At 41.0% G+C, this 20,607-nt stretch overlaps 1 protein-coding gene across 2 annotated transcripts in view; it reads left to right on the forward strand.

Moving 5' to 3' along the window:
* Positions 1–20,607, forward strand: part of LOC117480092 (growth factor receptor-bound protein 10-like) — a 67,895-nt gene that overhangs the window by 31,769 nt on the left and 15,519 nt on the right. For both annotated transcript variants that reach the window (XM_034127268.1, XM_034127269.1), the window contains exons 4-5: positions 2,113–2,410; positions 4,447–4,591. In XM_034127268.1, coding sequence (XP_033983159.1) covers positions 2,113–2,410; positions 4,447–4,591 — 443 coding nt within the window. The remainder of the gene's footprint in view (positions 1–2,112; positions 2,411–4,446; positions 4,592–20,607) is intronic.

Genomic DNA, 20,607 nt, shown 5'->3' on the forward strand with positions numbered 1-20,607 from the left:
CTTACATGTCACTATTAATACCGGCAGATTAACCACCTGTGATTTACAGCCACCTGTGATACAGCTAAAAGACGCGTTTTCAGGAAAAGCTCCACAAAGGCGACACTTTAGGTTCATAAGTATAGCTTTCAGCCTCAGTGCTAAAGACAAGTTCACCTGTGTCTCCTCATGTTGTTTGTGCCTCTGGAACATTTTGTATTTTGAAAAAAGTAGTTCCATAGGAAACTGATTCCATCCCAGGCTTAAGGGCTCACTTTGAAGCCAGTGCTTTAAAACTTTATGTCAATCAAATCGTTTTTTCCCAACGTCAGCTTTCCGCTGAGCAGTGGGACTTTTAGAGTGGCATGACCCTCACAGCACCTTGCAGGATCCAGCTGTCAGCTGTCCTGCACTCTGAGCTGTGGGAAAATTTCATGAGTCACAAAGTGCAGGGCAAGTTTTAAGCCTTGTAGTTCTGGACGGAAGGACTGCATGTTAAAGTAAAATTGAACATCCAACAAATGTGCTTTAAAAAAAAAAAGACATGCTTTCAAAGTGTGTTTGCTTTGAACCTAAAAATGCACAGATAATGACAAAGCACCAAATTATTTACTTCCTAACTGTATTCATGGGCTGCTCAGAGAATGAAATGAGAAATAGCCGGTTTGAATTTAGAAAAATAAATACATAAATAAATGTGAAATAGTTGATTGTTTATCTGTCAAAGAGGTTTACTTTTGGAATAGTCGTAACAATGAATAAAAAAAGTGTAGTTCACTTAGTAAAAAGTTTAATAATTAGACTTTTCTACATCAAATTCATCATAGCTCAATAATCTTTACTCGTCACTTAAATTGAAATCCCTTTTTTCATTTTTTCACATCTGTTTCTTATGAATGGGTTTGAATCCGGCTCTGGACCCTTTTCTGCATGTCAACCCCTCTGTCTCCCAATTTCAACTCTGTCTCCACAATAAGAGCGCTGGTTGCCCCCAAAAATGTTCAAGAAATTAAATAATGTTCATTAACATTCTTTCTGATCAGATGGTTCTCTTACCATTACTGCAAATAGCAATGCAACTTATTCTCTGTCTATTATTTGGTTACAATGTAATGCATGCCATTTAAATCTGCCTGTAACACTAATTAATATGTGAGACCATGTCAGTTTGAGAGCCCCTACAGTACACTGTACAATTAGAGCCTGTCCCCCCCTAGTGGTTTACTTGTGTCCTACAGTACAGTTGGCAGGATCTGGATGATCAGAGATTTGATGATGAATTCATAATGGAGAATTATATATCATAGGACGAGTCAACACTGGAGATTGTAATTCAGAAAGAGCAAAGTTATGCACCCAGTTTACCCGGATGATAAAACTTTCATAGCATAGAGCAATTAGAAGGAGATCTTCCCTTCAATTGTGCTCGCTTCAAACTTCGATACCACATGCTCCCTTCGGTGGAAAAATTCTCTTCATGAATTTAAATGAGCCTAGAGGTTTTCACAGGGGCTTTGAGGATAGATTCCACCTTTGAAAAGAATCCAGTTTTTTTTTAAAAGACCTTTTAAAAGCACAATATTTAAAACATGCTGTGAAGTCGAAGCAGATGCTTGCTGTGCCTTCACTGTGAACCCCAGCGGTGAGAGTTGAAAAGTGTTAGGGGCAGGTTGGAGCTTGTTCCTGTTATCCCTGGAGATTTGGCTCACAGAGGAGCACAATGTTCGTAGTCAAGATACTTCTTCTGATTGGGTGTGAGTGTGTGTGTGAGCTCTTGTGTTCTGTGCCTGTCAGTTTTTTCTTTTTCTTTTCAGTATTACTCAGAATCAAGGTGGTGCAAACAAAGTGAGGTCAAGGGTTGGAATCCGGCCACAATGAAATGATAGAGAAACTAAAATAGAAAGGGAAAGTCCCAACAATATCCAGGGACTTTCTTAGTTTTAGTGTGTGCCTCAACTATTTGAAACCAAAACGGAAAGCTTAGAGGAATTTTATTTTTCCTTTTTTATTGTGTTTTATTGCCTTTCGGTTTTGATTTTCTCCCAAGCTTTTAGTTTTGTGTATTCTGCTCCACTATGTCCTTACTTTTAACATTATTTAGTAATGTGTTCCCTTTCTATATATCTCCTCCAGAGGATGATGTCGATTTGGAGGCCCTGGTGAATGATATGAACTCTTCGCTGGAGAGCCTGTACTCCACCTGCAGTGGTCAGCAGACAGAGTCAACTCCACTGCTGCACAATGGACAGACCTCTTCCTCACACCAACAGCACCATCACAATCACGTGCAACACAACCAGCCTCGGCAGGGTCAACACTCACTCGCTCTAAGCCACGTCTCACCAGAGCCGCCCTCCTCTTCTTCGTCGTCTGCAGACTCCCCACAATCCAGCCTCAGGCGGTCACAACCCATGCACATCCTCGCTGTCAGGTACATGCTTCTGGAGTAAACGCAGATATACATTTTTTTTATATTTATTTGCCCCCACGGCTAATAGTTGGATTGGTTGCCTAGCAGGCACCAGACTGCTTTGATGAACAGATCTAAATTTGAATGCAAGAAAATGTACGTACATTATTTTTGTCTGCAGAACGGCATAGTGAGTGTCCTTCAAAGCACCATAGCTAAAAACCAGCATCATAGAATAATAAGGTGCTTCCACATGAATGTTGGTATGACACGAACAGGGTCTGTCAATCAGGTTTTGAAAGGCAAAGTGCTCTTGAGCAAGACATACATTTTCCTTGCATCCAAAGGTTTCATACCTAAACTTGTGTTGCTTTTGATGCAACAGAAACACTTGTGATAATAAGTGCAAAAATGTTTTGTCCTTGAAACTTGACAAAAAAGTGTAACGTGATTTTTAGCTACGTTTTTATTTAATGTAAAGCAGTCAATAAACTATTTATCAAACTAAATGAATTGGTTATTCATACGGAACCAATCAATTAATTATAATAAACATATTAAATAATAAATAATATAAAATTGGCTCAGCCTTTGTTGAATGTATTTAACACATGGTTGATTTGAATTTTTCATAACTCTTTCCTCAGTAAAGTGTTTGCTCTCCTCAGGTGTTTGACAGTGACATCAAACGCATCTCAGGCGCCATTAGAATGAAAGACGCTTGGAGCTAACCATGCACATATACCAGCAGTTAAAAATGTAATTAAGACTTCAAACATGCACTCAGAAGTATGGCACCAAACTTAAAGCTAACTCCTTCCAGCTTCATACATTTGCACATGCATAGCCACACACACACATATAGAGCTTTTTTTCTTTCTTTCTCGCCACATCCTCTCACTCCACACTATCATTCCTCACCACCTTCCCAATAATTGGGCATAACGTTTCCTCCCCGCTCCAAGTCTGTAGCCTTTGAATGACCCGTTCCTCCTTGTCGCTCCCTCTTTGTCTCAAACTACACCAGTAGGAGGAGAAAGGTAAAAAATCTCATTTATTTGAGTACCAAGTACAAATGTCTCTCTCAATTTGAAGAATACTAACCCATTTTCTCCCTAAGGCTGTTATTGTATGCATTCAAAAGTAGGATTGCTCACTCACACATACACACACTAAGTCCCCATGAGTATGGATGGATGCATGCGTTTAGTGCACACAAACTCAAAGGCATCCACAGCAGAGCTGGTGTCAGCTCCTATTATTCGCCTTTGGAGTATTTGAGAGGAACAGAGGAGGGATGATCAGGTAATGGTGTCTTCTGTCTTATGAGCTCTCTCTCTCTTTCAAACACACGCACACTCAGGCTCTGAAGTTCTTATTATTCAGGGCTGACCTCCGAATAACCCTGTTCTCAAGCTCAGATGGGACAACATCAAAAGGCCCGTTCCCTTTTGAACTCGCTGCTTTCTACAGAGAGACAGTTTGACGGAGAAAGAGAGAAAGAGACTAAGAGAAAACCGTCTTCCACAGTGATTCTCTGAGCTAGCTGTCTAGATAGAATTTTACAAACTTGCTTGAGTGAATCCTTAAAAAGTTAGGGTTAGATCAGCTGTCAAAGTTAGATCAGCTGTCAAACCCTCCTTCCTCTCCCAGGCTGTGAGCTTTACTGTACTGTATGTGCCTAATTTAAAAACTGATTCAAAGTGATGTCGTGATTTAATATTGATGTGTGATGAATATTGCAGGAAATTAGCAGGCACACTGCGGGGTCTGTGATTTCCACTTGCTGGGAGACAGTCATTATGGGTAGATCAGATCGAAACAGACATGAGCCTGGATACTGCACAGCAATGCTTTATTTATTCCGGCGCTCTCTTGCGCACATATTTCACATGTGTCAGCGGCTCTCATTTCAAAGTTCTCCCATCTCACTTTTCAGGAGGCTGTTTTAGGTCACAACCCTAAACTTCCATTCATCGTTTTATTAGTGAACACACGCTAATGCTAAAAGTATGTTTGAACACGGTATCAACGTCCCTCTGTGTTGTGTCCATCAGGAGGTTGCAGGAACAGGAGCAGCAGCTGAGGACATCCTCTCTCCCTGCCATCCCGAACCCCTTCCCTGAGCTCTGCAGTCCAACCAGCTCCCCTGTCCTCAGCCCCGGCTCTCTACCTCCAGGAGAACCTTCCACTGGCACATATGTAAGTCCAACCCCACTAAAACACACTGTAGAAACTTTTCAGAAACTTTCCAGGAATTAATTAAGGTTTAATTTTCCCAGCAGGCCTCTTTTGGGTTTCATATTTTACAAGGTGTTATAATATGGTGTGGTTGAACTTGATATTAAACATTGTTTTCATACGATATGGGAGACCATGTCAGAATAACAGGACGTGAGACATCAGCGGATTTGCTTATATAACTGAGACTGGTGATTCAAGATATTTGTTTTGAACTATGCTGTATTTGAATCTCGTAAATCAGCTGTGTTTATTGGTCAAGTGTGTTGGACATAAGCGTTTAGGAATGTTCCACGCTCTACATCTGCCCCATGTTTTTGCTCATCCGAAGCATGCTGATTGCTTGCATGTGATAGCGTGGTGCTGCTGTGTGTGTGTGTGTGTGTGTGTGTGTGTGTGTGTGTGTGTGCGCGTGCGCTGGAGAGGGTTTGTGGCTTTGTTTGAGAAAAAAAAGAACAAGGTTAGGAGTGTAGGAGCCGAGCATATGTGTGTGTGTGTCAGTGTGTACCTGCACACATGGCTGCATTTCTGTGAGCCTGTTTGCATTTGTGAGTTCATGTGTTGACAAAGATTTAGAGACTGGTCTGTCTATTCCTGGAAGTCGGAGTCCCCCATCGTCACTGCTAATGATCTTCACATGGGGCCAGCCTATGCTGCTTACAGTAACATACCAAGTTACAGTAATGTGAGGGCGGACTACTTCTCATAAATACTCTCCCTGGCTGTGATCCTGGCCTGTTCTGGTCATGGCTGTTATGGTGCGAGATCAGAAAGCAGTTCCAGTTAAGTCTGACTTTAATACGACTTACTAAGTCAGCACATAAATGACAAGATGAAGAGATAAATCCCTCGAATCCAGTAAATGCTTTAAGAGATGGGAAGTTGTGGCTCTGAATTACCATCTATGACAAAGTTGGACAGAGTATTTAAAGATTAGAAATAACTTTAGTCTTCATGAGCAAAGGTATTTCTTTCTCTGTGGGAATGTCACAGGCTTGAATCACAAGCTGTGGCACACATTCAACACTGGATGGTAAATCTCAGTTCATACGATAAAGAGGCCAAAGATGAATGCCTTACTAAAGGGTTATGAGTACTGAATTATTAGCTGTTACATAACTTTGACTCTATATAAGTAAAGCAGGCGTGTCTGGTAAATATTCCGAAACCAATTTATTAGGCTGGGGGACCTGTTCGGGACGGGAATATTGTTAGTTTTTGAATTCCCAGGCGGCTTGTTAAGAGTGCAGTTTAAACCAGGAAGTGGAGTGGGGGATTAAAGGAGGTGCAGGGGAGTTGGAGATTAGCAGTGGAGGTAAATTATTTCTGTGCTGTTCGTGCCCCTGAAGGGACTACTAGATCTGTTGTTGACATGCACATTTTAACCTCACATAAAAATGATCATTTATTGTTCTCCCAGGATAACTTTGAATGTAACATTTACGGTTTATTTTTGGCTTTTGAGGGGAGAACTCAAATTTACGTGAACCCACACTCCATTACTTTCCATAATATAATGCGATTGTTTGCACCATTTTTGGGGATTTTAGTTCGAATAAGTTATTTGTTTTATCAGCCATATTAGAGAATAGGAAATCACGTGAAGTGTAACAAGGGTGTTTCCCATCTGTTGATACACTGACATATGCTCAGAATGTACTCAAATCTACACATGGCTGCAAAGGTATACCGTTGTTGAAAAAACTAAGTTTGAATCCGTTTTGTATGGCATGGACTACCAAACTTTTGCAACATAAACGACGATTAAGAGAAAGAGCCGTGGAAAATGTAATTCTCTTTGTGTGTTCTCATTGCACACCCTGTGTTCTCACTCATGTAAAGTTTTGTGAGTGTGCTGTGCATTCAGCCACAATGTATATATGATGTATTTGTTTTTTAGAGGCGTGTTTGTCTCTGTGAGGTCTTTAAACTATTTACAGCATTGGCTCTGTCTATCCATTGTTGATGGAAATGGAAAGAATGTCTCACTGTGGTTGTTCTTCAGTGGAAATTCAATTCAGCACCTTTTCTTCTCATCACAGACATGTGCATTTGGGTCCAGCCCCTGAGGCATGTAGAACAGTGGTAACACTGCTTTGTTGCAAACGCATATTCCTCCCTTCAGGGGTTGGTGGTGGTCTGTTTAGTTTAACAAGTGAGATGGTGAGCAGGTCAATCATTCACCGTCCACCCACACTGAAAGACCTCTAAATCATGACAGTTTTTCCCAATGTGCTCTGGTTTGTGCTGATTATCATCCGTTCACATCTGTCATTGTCTGTCTGTCTTTATTTAGCCCTCTCCCTGCCCTCAAATCCTCCAGCCAGCCTGCTGGTGAGGAGTTTCTCTGTTTAGTTTACAGAACTTTCCAACCTCCAGGCACTTTCTGACTCTCATACCTCTGTCCCTCTGTTCCTCCTTACCTCACTCCTTGGCCTCTGTGCAGGAGGCATGAGGACGCAGCGCTGGGCTGTCAGGAATCTCTGGGCAAGCTGTTTGACATGGCCATACGACTCCCAATTACCTCACTTTCCTCTCGCTCCTGTCTTTTGCCATTTCCCCTCCTTCTCCCAGTTTGTCCTTTAGCTGTACATTCCTAAAGGGGAAACTCTGTAATACAGAAAAAGTTTGCCCAGTGATTTCAAATAGATATAAACAAATGGTAGTGCAATGTTATGTAATGCAGTTCTGCAGAGTGCCAAAGTTATTCTTTGAGCTGTTCTGAAGTGCATCATCAATGAAAAATACAAGGATCATCAGAGTATACACAATTAGTTAATTTTGGAGTTGCAGGATGATTAAGAACATTGAACAAGGAAGCTGCCATGAACACTGGCACTAGTCCATTGTGTTATGTGTGAAAGTGTGCACAGACAGCAATATCCTTCAAAATACTGACTTCCTGTGCCCACTAAAGGATTACTACAAACAAAATATGGGCTTTATGAATTTCTAAAACTCCATACATTCCATATAGAGCCAACTGGTATTACAACCAAGCTACACTTAAGAAAATTCTGCTAGCTTGGCCTGTGTAATCCATGTCGTGCAATGGAAAAACCTATAAGAAGCCCTGAATGCAAGGCAGTTATAGCTAGTATATCCATTAATTTTCTCAGTCTAGTTCCTTGACAGTCTGTCCTCAGTGGTGCAATAGAGAGTGCTGTTATGTACTTACTTGGACACTGTGTTCCCATAGCTTACCCCAGTCGTTCTAGTGTGGGAACACTGATTTGATCACTGGGTTGCCAGATTTTGCTGGATTTACTGTACTTGGACTGGAAGTCCTGTAGCTCACTGTGCTCAATGGTATGGCCGGATCCCCACAACCCTGTCTCTGCCTCTCCAGTCTGTGTTTCATTATCTTTATATTGGTCCGCATATCTCTGTGTCTCTTGGACTGTATGTCAGTGTTTATCTCTCTGTCTTTCACAAATCTTCCTCAGTCATCCCTCTACCCTTTGTCCTTTAACTCCAAACTTTTAATTCAGTCAACATTTATGTTGATCTTAGGAAGTGCACAGTGTCCTGTCATAAATTAGCTCACTAGAATACGTATTCACACATTATGAAGTAAGACGCCTAAAATAGAGCCTGGTGCCAGACGAGCAGTGCACGAAGGTTGCTTTGGCACTAATCGTGTTAGCAAATGAGTTGCTTGTGCTCCGTGCCAGCATCGTGTCTAGTTTCATAAAGTCCTACTGCTTTCTATATCTTCTGTTTGAGAATAAAAAAAGAATGACCTGTTATTAATCTGCAGGAGGAGACAGCTAAGTACATTGCATACAATGTTTAGGGTAATTCCAATATTGCATGCATGTTTTCAAATTTTAAGAAATGATAAAGTTATATTGCATCTATTTATTGGCAACATGTGCGGCACATATTCTGTATGTGATGATAGTTATACTGCTATATTTGCATTGACTGTGTTTCTCCCAATATACACATGTGCTGCACACACTTACTTTAGATCACATTTAAACATGTGGAATACATTTTTAGACGCCTACACACAGCCTTAAATATTTGTTTTTGCTATAATGGTAACAGCTGTAATTCATTTTTCTTTGTTAACTGTATTTTAAATGTGTTTTGCAAAGGGATATTACTTGTTGAGTTGTACTTAGTTTCCTTTTCTGTCTTTTTTATAGTCTGAATGTATTCTCTGAATCTGCTGAGCTACAGTATCCCTGAAGGCATCATTAACATTTTGCTCTAAGGATGAAGATACTTATCAGTTATTCACCTCATCTCACTTTTCCTCATCTCCCTTTCTCTCTGGATGACTGCTACTCCAGGCGACTTCAAAGCTGTGACACCGACTCATCTTAAAAGTTTCACAGTATCAAGTTAACATTTAGATAATGAGCTGATGTTGTTTTCTGCCTCCTTATAAGCGTGAATAAGAAATCATGCGTCCTGTGTTTCAATGTGCTGAAATTCATTACTCTTAGGCTCCCCTCACACTGCACATGTATTAAGTTTTGTATAACAAGTGGGACTACTTGCTTTATTCATTAAAGGGCCCATGTCATGGCCATTTCCACTGATCATAATTCCATTGTTGAGGTCTACTAGAATAGATTTATATTGTGCAATTTTCCAAACTCACATTGGTTTCTCATACAGCATCTCTGTAAACTACGTGTATTCACTGAATTTCACTCTCTGCCTTTAACGGCTCGTTGTAGCTCCAAAAGCTGCAGCCCCCACCCTCCCTGTGAGCACAGTGTGCTCTGATTGGTCGGGACGTTGTGAATCGCGCTGAGCTCCATGGAGGTGTTGTTTCCTTGTTAGCGATACACAGCCAAACACAGCCAAACTCATCCTGAGCACACACAAAGTCACAGCCAAAGTAAAAACAATAAGTGTGGCTTGATATTGAGTAAGAAGAAGGTTGATAAACGCTGTGAGAATGTCTGTTATCTGCGATCCCAACTGTCTGTTATCAGCCTGCAGCCAGGGAGGAGAAATCAGCTGAGCTGCCTGCTCCCTGCACACAGATGTGTGTGTGAGGAAGTCCGTGGATTGGTCAATTTGGACCAATCAGCGGGGGCTTAACGTAACGGCTCCGCGGACGTAACGTAACGGCTCCACCGATTGGTCCATTTCGTTCCGGGTACGGCTTGACATCATGCCGTACCCGGAACTAAATGGAAGAATTAAATGGACAATGACGTATCTCCAACGAGGCGTTTTGGGGAGGTATTTTCTGTGTTAGAGTTTTACTCGCTACAGGGTGTACTTTGAGGGTTTGTGACTCTGCACACCGTTTACATGCATAAAAACCTTCATAACACACAAGGGGACGGGTAATAACCGGAAAAGCATGAGCCCTTTAACTCACTATGGACAAGCAACAAAGATATCGTGGACACCATCATTTCTCCCAATGCATCTTTGCGCCGTTCAAGCGGCTGAAAATACTCTAAAATATGATAATTGTGACTTCTAATGTGCTGCAGAATATGAATGTTGCATACACTCTTATTTATAGCCCCTCAGCAGCTGAAAAAGGTTGGTGAAGCATGAAGTCGCCAAACTATTAAATTAGATATTTTCAAATCATTCCTAGTTAATGTATGCTTCCCACAGTGTGAAAAATGTGAGTTATTCTCTTAAAATGTATATTAAACCCGCAGCAGTCATCCTCATCATCCTCAAAAGTCACTCCAAAGTTGTATGGCAAACAACGGCTTATTTTCACATGAGAGAACAACATGCAGACGCAGAGCAACTTTAGCATTTTGATGAGTGTGTACACCTGATGAATATGAGTTTAATAATCACTCCTGTTTTTTGCTCTATTTTGGTTTCTACCATCATGTGAGAAACAAACACATTCAGTCTTTGTAGCTGCTAAAAAATGACGTCACTGTATTTCCAAGTAACACCTGAAGGTTGAGTAAAAATATTTACCTTCTAAACTTAAAGCAGCCCTTCAAGTTGCTGGAAAGAAGGCGATAGGATTCAAACAAGAAACACCCGGTATATAAATGATGGGCATCAATCCATCCCTCCTCTCTCTCGGAATCATGGCATTCCTTGTCTGCCTCCTTCCTCAATGCTGGAAATACTCCGGGTCAAAGGGCAGATTTTTCCACTGTAAACGGAAAAGCAGATTGGAATGCTGTTGATTCCCAAACTGTTGGCCCCGATGTGTGGGAACGTCTGTGGGCGTGTGCACGAGCGTGTGTATTCAAAAGTAAGGGTGTGTTTGTGAGGCGGTCTAGTTTTGTGTGTGTGGAAGCGTGATGTTAATGTATGCATGTGTGTCTTTACAAGCACGTGTGTGCATCTGTCATAGCTTTAGGCAGTTTGTTTATGTGTGTGTGTTCTGCTTCTCATTGTAGCACTGATGTGTTCAGCAGGCCGCACTGTGCTGAGATCAAAGGTGACGCAGCACCAGAAATCTGCTGGGTCACTCTTCGTGCAGCCGGCGTACTTTTAAAAGGATCTTAAAGTGAAACACAAAACACACACACACACAGACACTTGTTGTATTGCGTAATCACAGCAGCTAGTCACGTTAATATGTTTTGTATGAAAGTGTGTGTGTGTGTGTGATTTGCAATGTTTATGCCATTGGGATTGTTTATGTAATTGTGATCATTTGTAACTGATGGGGATATAAATAATGCGCTCAAACTGAATGTTTTATTGAGCTTGTGCGTGCATGCATCCATGTGTGTATATTTGATCCATGCCTGCCTGCTGGCCTCCGTATTCCTAACATTACATCTAGTCTCTGAAACCATACACACACACACAAGGCCTTTACACACACACAACTCACAACGCAAACAGACAAACACTTTCATGTTATTTGATACTCTTTGTTGCAGAGGTAAAGCGAGCTTGCAGGCAGCACAGTGACCCTTTGTCAGCACACACATGTCCCTGCTCTCTTTCTCCTTCTCAAGCAGACTCATGCATCTCACCATATGCACACATTGCATTGAGTGACTTGAGAGGATTTGCAGCATTGGGTGCTGTGAAATACAAATAGTTTGACTGCTGTTGAACAAATGTTACCTGGAGAAGAGACAGGCAGATTGTGGTCAAGTCTGGAACATCTCATGTGTCACGGCCATATAAATGGAAACATGCCTCGGCCTGCAACTGCCACACATTCGCACACAAACAGACACACACATACAGATGGCCTGCTGTTGAATATTAAGGTAGGGCATAATTAGCCTGAGTAATGGTTCAGTTTAGATAACTAGGACTTTAAAGTTGGCAAAGGACTAAGCCACTTGGGAGAAGATTACCATCATAGTTCATGCATAACAACCTTTGTGGTTAAGGGGAATTTGTTTAGTTGCGGACTCTTGAAGAAGTATCCTTTATACATAGACACAAACTGTTGGTTTCCTATTATATGATGACTTAATTTACACGCTTCCTATGAGTAAAATGGGTCAGTTTAATTGCGACTAAGCTTTCTGCAGCTAACATCCTCTGCCTAGTCTGTACCAGAACACGGCATGTGTTAAACACCATATGATGGCTCCGAGCCAATGAAAAAGCATCAGTTTATAAGAATAAAAACAAAGCTGTAGATGCATAAAAACCTATGTTGGCACTTCTAACATACTCAACCACTGGTTTCTAAGGCATGGTAAAGTGAATTTTGCTCTAGGCTGCTACATAATACAAGCACAGAGGAAGCATTGAGACATTCAAAAGACATTGGCATATAAGAGCAAATACAGCCTTACATAAATATATTTTTAAATATCATCTGCCATACATTTCCCTGCAAGAAACCATGTTTTAAATGAAGGACAAGACAAAGTATTGGATTGCAGTGAACTAAGCTATTCAAAAACATTGGCCATGTCAGGCACTGTGTCTGTGTAGAGCACACATTTCGACTCAACTAACAACAACTCATGATGTCTAACTGTCCATTTTTGCCTACTTAAAAAACAGCCATTCTTGTTTCAGAGTATTATCATCTTAAAATTCAAGGTATACAAAGCAAGAGCAGGTATAGTCACAAAGTAGTCTAAATAATGAAAGCTTATCAATAAATAAATACAGGAAGACTCTAGATCATCGGTTTTCAAAGTGTCAGTGTTTAAAAAAGTTATTGTTTAATGTTTTAAGGAGGTGACACTACTCAGCCAATCAAATCGGTGCAGTCAGTGAGTCAGCACATAGATTCAAACACACACACAGAGACGAGACAAGAGGAGAGAAACAGTCGAAGTCATTTCAAATGGCGTGCTCAAAAAAGAGAAAGGTAGACATTTTCTCTTACTGGACCTCTTTGAAATGCAATTGAATACCCCTGCATTATAGCAACAACAACAATAATAATAGCAATAATAATTGGGAAGGGGGGCGCGGCTGTTCTTATGTTCTCTGAGGGGAGGCTCCTTCCCACACTTTGAAAACCCCTGCTCTAGATATCAACGTACATCAGGTCGTTTTAACCCAGCATCAAATGATGTCATCACAGCTCATGTATTAGTGATAGATGAATGAGGGAATCCTTTTCAGAGCCTTTTAAATTGTTCAATGAGGTAATGGTATGAAAGTACCAGCCTTGAATATAAAAAACTTGTTAATTATTAATATCCTACGTAATTCATTTCTGTATTGAATTCAGCTAGATAAATGTCTTCCATAGGAACCTGAATGGACCACCCAGATACAGGCCATGATGCACCTTTAATGGTCCATCCCTCACTCTGTGTCCCAGAAGGCAGGCAGTGTAAGATTAGAAGCCACAACTTTCACCCGGCTAATAGAGCAGGATCCCATTACTCCTGCAGCTAATGGGGATCCCTGATGGTGTAAGCTCTCTCCTCCATCTCTGTCTCTATATTTGAGATGCTCAGAGTATCAGGTGTGTGTGATTTTGCATTTAGCTACCCTGGGCAAACCACTGACAATGCAAAACAATATTGATTTAAAAACTCTTTGGCCCATTAGATAAGCCTGACAAACTTTGCTCACGTGTTTTTTGGCAACCCAAGTGACCCCTTTTCGAGCACCAGATTGTGAGTTTGCCCACCAATATGTGCGTGAATATTGGATATAGGTGTCCTGCGTTAAGGTTGATGTGTGCCCATGTGTTTCACAAATAGAGCAATGTGTTGCTGCCTGTAGGCATTTCATCTGGCCAAAGCTGAACAGAGCTGCTGGACTCATGTAGGTCATGGAGACTGCATCTCCCTCTCTCTATCCCCCTCTTTCTCAGGAAAGTAGGACAGCTCGGATTTCTGAGGCTGCTGCTGCGAAAGATGGGAAGAAAGAGGCAAAAAAGAAGAATAGAGAATGAGGAATTTAAAAGCTGTTAAAAAAGTGATATTTAGATTTATGAATGTATGGCTCACCCAGGACATAACACAGCAAAATATATATTATCTGCTGTTAAAATGTTCATCCTTTTTATAACTTTGATAGTGCTTTTATGTTGACATTATATCAAGAGAAAGCTCACGGTAATAATCAAAAGAGTCAGAAGACAAATGGGAGAAGAATTATTCTATTTTCCTGCTTAAACAGTAACTACTTACTTAAGTTAACTTAAATATTATAAAACATCAGTATCACGGACGTGCCATTTTTTATTTGAAGTCTAAAAACAGGGCACACAAAAAAGGAGGAGAATATACAGTAATGATGTTACAGATGTACCTTTTGACAATAAGTCTTCAAAGTGCTGATATTGAATTACTGGTTTTTATAGCCTAAATAGGATTTTGGAGACCTGATACAAAGAGCTCAAATAATGGGATTTGTTTTAGAGGAAAGAAAGGGGGAGAGAGAGACTGACACAACTGTGGCGCTGTGATCTTGGCATCTCAAGAGGATACTCTGTTGTTTGGGACAGTTTGTACAGATCTGAGGCTGTTCCTTTGAATGAGAAATGATTGTTTGTAGTTGACTGTAATGCTAGAAGTCCTTTATTAGACTCATGTGACACAAGGACCTGTAGAGGTTTCTCACTTCATAAAAATGTTTCTTTCTCTTCATCTTATTGGTTTTACCTCTAATATTGATATAATTGAATAAATGGCTTAATTATCACATCATTATTACAATGGTTTACTTATGAGTACATTGATATTTGTCTGCAATCTGAACGTATTAAATAAAGTATAACATGTACATTTAAGCAATACAATATATCTTGTAGTTTGGTAGTTTTGGTCAACTTGCCGTACAACCACTTACTTACGTACTTCCAGTGTATTGCCAAAATCATGCCACTGATTTCCTCCTTTGTTTGCCCAATCACATTTCCCCTGCCCCATGCTTCTGCCCCCCGCTTCTGCCCCCCTGCTGTAATTGGACAATGGCTCCAAATCAGCAGTGGTCTGAAAGGATATTTGCCGCCTGGGGTTTCCTGGCAATCGCCCCTGGTACACAATTAAGCATCCGCCCCCACTTTTACTCTTGTTGGTAAAATATTTGTCTCCATGCGGGATGTTTCTCAGCAGGTAGTCTCAATATATGGGGAAGAGATTGTTCTTGCATCATCGTAACCCTGTCTAGATGGCCTTTGAGAAGTGTGTGTATACTCTGCATGTGCACATTTAAATAACAAGGATATGTTTAACATTTTAACCAAATAGTGATCCTTTGAAATTCAAATGATACATGAATAAGTTAGATGGATAACAGGTCAGCTGTGGAGGGATGACTGAGCAATGTTGTTGACGTGTTTGTTCTACGTAAAGCAGAACATTGAAAATGGAAGTTGAGAAAAGCTAGATAAGTTGGAGCCTAGACTTTTGAGAAAAAAAAGAAATAGCGGTATTTTCCAAGAAGCATAATTTGCCATGCAGCCCCTATAAAACCAAACCAGACATTTAACCTCACATCTAGCATAAAAATCGACTGTTACCCTTAATATACACATACATTATTTGTTGTGGCTTTGCCAAAAGTCTGTCTTAAAATATCCTGACTGCATTTCTAATTGAATTTGACCTTGCTCAGCTCAAATAACTTTGAATCTTCGATAAGTCTTAAAACCCTGAGTCGTTGTTAAGACTCCATTATTTACAGACTGAGCAGCTCTGTGGGATAACTATCTCCCCAATACACAGCGTATGGTTTGATGCATGGCTACACAGTGGCAGTGATGGCAGTCTGCCACCATACATGACTTTGTATTGTCAGTGTGCTCTGGGAGTCTTTTCCTCCTATGCTTCTCTCTCTCTCTCTCTCTCTCTCTCTCTCTCTCTCTATTTCTATACCATCCCTCCCTTCCTCTCTGCCCCCCCCACCCCCCTCTGTCCCCTGCCTACTAAATCCCTTTCTGCCTTCTTTTGCTTCGCTGAGCCCAGATAGGCCTCTATGTCTTGGGACTTAATTTGACACGGTAATTGGATGACAAGGGACAGTTCACCGTCTCTTCCTCATGAGTCAGCAGAGTTTTCTTGGCTAGTGCCTCCCACCACTGCTGACTACAGGCGCTGAGTTGGGACGGCCAATTGTCCTAGCCCAATTCAGGTTTTTGTGTCTCCATCTCATCATCCGGACATCAGTTTCCAAGGGCGGGCGAGACCACACACAGCACCACATTACAGTCTGATGGGCTTTATAGAAAGTACTTGTTAATGGGAATATGCAGCAGGGGTGGGTCGTGTGAGCCAAATCAGCTTTACAATGGCTACAGTTCTTTTTTGGCAACACCAATAGGGATTTAGTCGGACATAGACAGAGCAGATATAGCTAAATGTTGAAAGTGGAGCGGTTTGTCTAGGCAAGACTGATGACCTCCAAAAAGCAAGCCCATTGTAATGATCTACTTAGAAAGACAAGTAGATAGTTGTGCAATGGAACTGTGAGGCCTTGGCAAAGGATAGGTGGAAATGAACATTTGAATAAGAAATGTATACATTTATGTATATTTTCCAGTTAACTGATACTGTAGCTCAAATTTCCTTCTGAGCTGTTTCTATTGGAGTAATCAACAATGTAATGTTTCTCAACTCCATTTTCGTTTGTATTTAAAAAAAACAAAACAACAACTATTTAATCCTGATTTATCCTGATTTCTGCTTATACAATCAAGTTTCTCTCCAGGGACCAATCAATTTAATTTCAGTATGCTCAAAATATTAAGCATGCTGCTACCAACACGCCTTTTAATCAGATGTTGAGGTTATAAATGGTTATGGTTCATTTGAGGGCTGTGGTTCGGTTGAGGGTAGGCCATAATTGTACACAGCCTGAAGGCTAAATTAAGAACAAGAACGTCCCAGTGCATGTTAATAATATTACGCACTGGGTGGAAATATTATCCTTGTTGCTACGATATTTAAGGTAGAGTCGAAAACAGGTTAGAATTTACATATGCATAGTTTGTGAAAGACAATACCTGAGGTTTATTTCCCCATGATGCTTGATCACTAACTTTCTTCCTGTTATTCTGGTTTAACTGTTTCAAAAACATTGCCCGCATTAAATGGATCCTGATGTGTGCGCAGGATTCTATATGCCTAATGGATAATAGTCATTTAGAACTGTATACTGCCACAGGAACTCCTATCTGATGTAACAGCTTGCAATGTGTACGTAACACCAAAGGAGCCATTTTTAGAACAACAGCCAATTTAAAAAAAGATGGATGTGTGTGTTGCTGGGTGTGCACACACACACACACACACACACACACACACACACACACACATACACACACTTGGGTACATACCTGAGTTTGCACAAAGCACGTTCTCATACAGCGCTGTTCCCTGGAGTGTGTGTGTGTGTGTGTGTGTGTGTGTGTGTGTGTGTGTGTGTGTGTGTGTGTGTGTGTGGTGTGTGTGTGTGTGTGTGTGTGTGTGTGTGTGTGTGTGTGTGTGTGTGTGTGTGTGTGTGTGTGTGTGTGTGTGTGTGTGTGTGTGTGTGTGTGTGTGTGTGTGTGTGTGTGTGTGTGTGTGTGTGTGTGTGTGTGTGTGTGTGTGTGTGTGTGTGTGTGTGTGTGTGTGTGTGTGTGTGTGTGTGTGTGTGTGTGTGTTCTCAGTCTCTCCCTGGGGGATTACATCACAGGGCAGTTATCAGACCTGAGTCATCAGAGAGGTTGAGAGGCCCTGTTCCTCTCTGCGCCTCCATCTAAATGAAGACACACTTCAGCACATTGGAGATAAAGACTTTCTTTCTTTCTGCTTTTTATCTTGTTTCATTTATATATGACTAGTGCTCTTATTACAACTAGTTTTCTTTATTACTGAGCTGACCTGTTCTCTTGTCCAATACAGTTCATTGTACTGTCGGCCCTGAATAAGTCTTATAACGATTAACAAAGTAAAACTACTACTTACTCCTTTTTATGCAACATTAGAAGATACAGTTCATGTTCAGGGTCTTTCTTTCATTTTCAATTTCTCTTTCTTTTTTACTTCGTTCTTTCTTTCATTTTCAATTTCTCTTTCTTTTTTACTTCGTTCTTTCTTTCATTTTCTATTTCTCTTTATGTTTCTTTCTTTTTTCTTTCTTCTTCTCTCTTTTAAAATATATTATCCTACTTAAAGGTGGGGTAGGTAAGTTTGAGAAACCGGCTCGAGATACACTTTTTGTTATATTCCATGGAATGCTCTTAACATCCTGATAGCAATGAATATCTTAAGTGCTTTGACAAAAAATCCATACAAAAATGTAATCTGTGGAAGCCGTAGTACTGTAAAAAGCACGACCAATCATTTTAGCCGGCCCGGCTAAAATAACTGGATGGCCTACCTGCCTGTCAGCCTTCCATCTGTGCCCAAACTTATCTCGTGCCCTCATTGGTCATGTGCGCGTTCGTGTGTGTTGGAGGAGGGGCTCTATAAGGAAATCTGAAGGAAGGGGCAGATTATTTTCGGCTGTGTACTTTCAAATTCTAGCGTACTCGAGCTGGTTTCTCCATTCTTACCTACCCTACCTTTAATGTACCTCGTATTTTTACTAACAAAACTATCCTTTGCCTTTAAGTAGAAGACCAAGAACTAGAGTAGGCCAGTTAAAATGGTTCACTCTGCTCTCATCTCCGTCTGCTTTCTCATTCCTTCCTCTCACGAGGCAGTCTTATGATTTCGCCACACAGCAAGATACGAGTTCCACAGCTAATGAAAGATCAGTTCCCATCTAAATCCATCTACATTTAGTCATTGCCCTTATCCATGTACACTCTCAGCTGATCAGTATCGTCTGTGTGTTAAAGTCACCAGTCACAGTTGAGGTGTTTCTAATAATGTCACAAAGAGATACTTTTCTGCTGATTCATGCTGCTCCTGGCAGACGCTACTTTTCCTTTCCGCTTCCTACACTCTGTCCTGATGTGCATCTCCACTAGCTCAGCCTCCTCGTGTTTCTTATCATACTTGCACTGAGTTTTGTTCATAACTTGCAACAAGTTATTCTTACTGTATCTCCTTTTTACACAAAGCCTTACCTCTGATAGGGGATAACATTTGACATTTGTGTGCAAAGATCTGACTGTCCCTGTTCACTTAAGACGAGGATGGAAAGTATAAGTCTCTACTCATCCATTAAATGAAACAGGACTTCGCTTGGACATGGCAGACAGTGGGGATGTCCATGTTTATCTTTATCTCCTATGATTATGTATTTGTTCACAAACCCTTTTCAGTTTTTTCAAATATCGAATAGTCAGTTCTCCCTGCACTTTACTGCGAGTGCATTATGTGACTTTAGGTTAATTTTGTCTCCATGATCCCACTTCTGTTTGCAGTGTTAATCTGACTAATAAGTAAGAGCTGCCATTCTAGTGACAAGATGATGATCCCTCACTGGCTTGCAACTTACAAACCCCGCCACACTGAACCCGTAATGCTAGAAGTTCTGCTGCTCCATATGAACCTCTGTGGTAGGCTAATGCCACATGTGGCCCAGCAAAGTTTTTATATTTACAGTTACTACTAACTATGGCATAACATTTGGTTACAAATGTGGGTTAATCAACACTTTTTGGGCTTGAAACTTCACTTTGGACATAACACAACAGTTTTGGCAAAACAAACGTTTGACCCCACCTCTGGATTATGATAATCCTGTAGACATTTTCTTGAATAGAAACCTGTCATAATAAAGCCAGGCCAGGTCATACAACGTGTTTTGATTAATATGCATCAATGGAAAACATGACAGTGTCCAGAATGCCCCAAAACAACTATGACAAAACATAAATTGTGGGGATGACAATCCCATCGTCATCAATCATCAAAAGATTTCCAAAACCTTCTGACAATTCAACTTTATGTTAAAAAGGTTAAGGGTTATCCCTATTGAGCAACTGCGAGAACCTGTATTGCAGCATTTGTGATGTGTGCAGCCTTCCTGGGGCTTTCCCCTCCGGCTGACTAACTGTGACGTACACGTGGGTGTGCGTCTGTGTGAGTGTAGTGGCAGGAGGGGGGTGGGTGGGAGAGACAGACAGCTGTGCAGGCCAGATCTGTAGCTAACAGTAGGAAGCATTCACACTACACATTCTGCTGCAGTGTGTCACCAGACAGTCTTTCTCTTTCCCTCTTGCTGCTGCTTCCCACTCTTTTCCCTTCACTTTTCTCATCTTCCTGTTTCTCCCTATCCCATACACACACTTACATATGTGACTGTGGATGTGCATTTACACACACACACACACACACACACACGCACACACACACACACACACACACACTTCTCTCTCTCTTTCCCCTCCCCCAGCTACAGACTCCCCCTTTCCCTTCCTTCATCCCTCCCCAAAGTTTCCCGCTATAGTAAATGAAGTAGTATCTCTTTGACTGCTACCACTATTTCCTCCTTCCTTCTGTGGAACTGTGCTCATTCCTGGATTACACCTCACCCACACATGTACAAATACTCTTCCTTCTTCTGAAAAAAAATAGGAAAACCAAGAAAAAGTTGCTTCAACGACAGAGTAAAGCTGTTCTCGCCTCTCCCAGACGGGGTGTGTCAAGGCTTTTGTCTGTCTGATGCCGTATTAAATATCAGAGTTAAAAGGA

This window comes from Trematomus bernacchii, unplaced genomic scaffold (genome assembly GCF_902827165.1).
Source record: "Trematomus bernacchii unplaced genomic scaffold, fTreBer1.1, whole genome shotgun sequence".
NCBI lineage: Eukaryota > Metazoa > Chordata > Actinopteri > Perciformes > Nototheniidae > Trematomus > Trematomus bernacchii.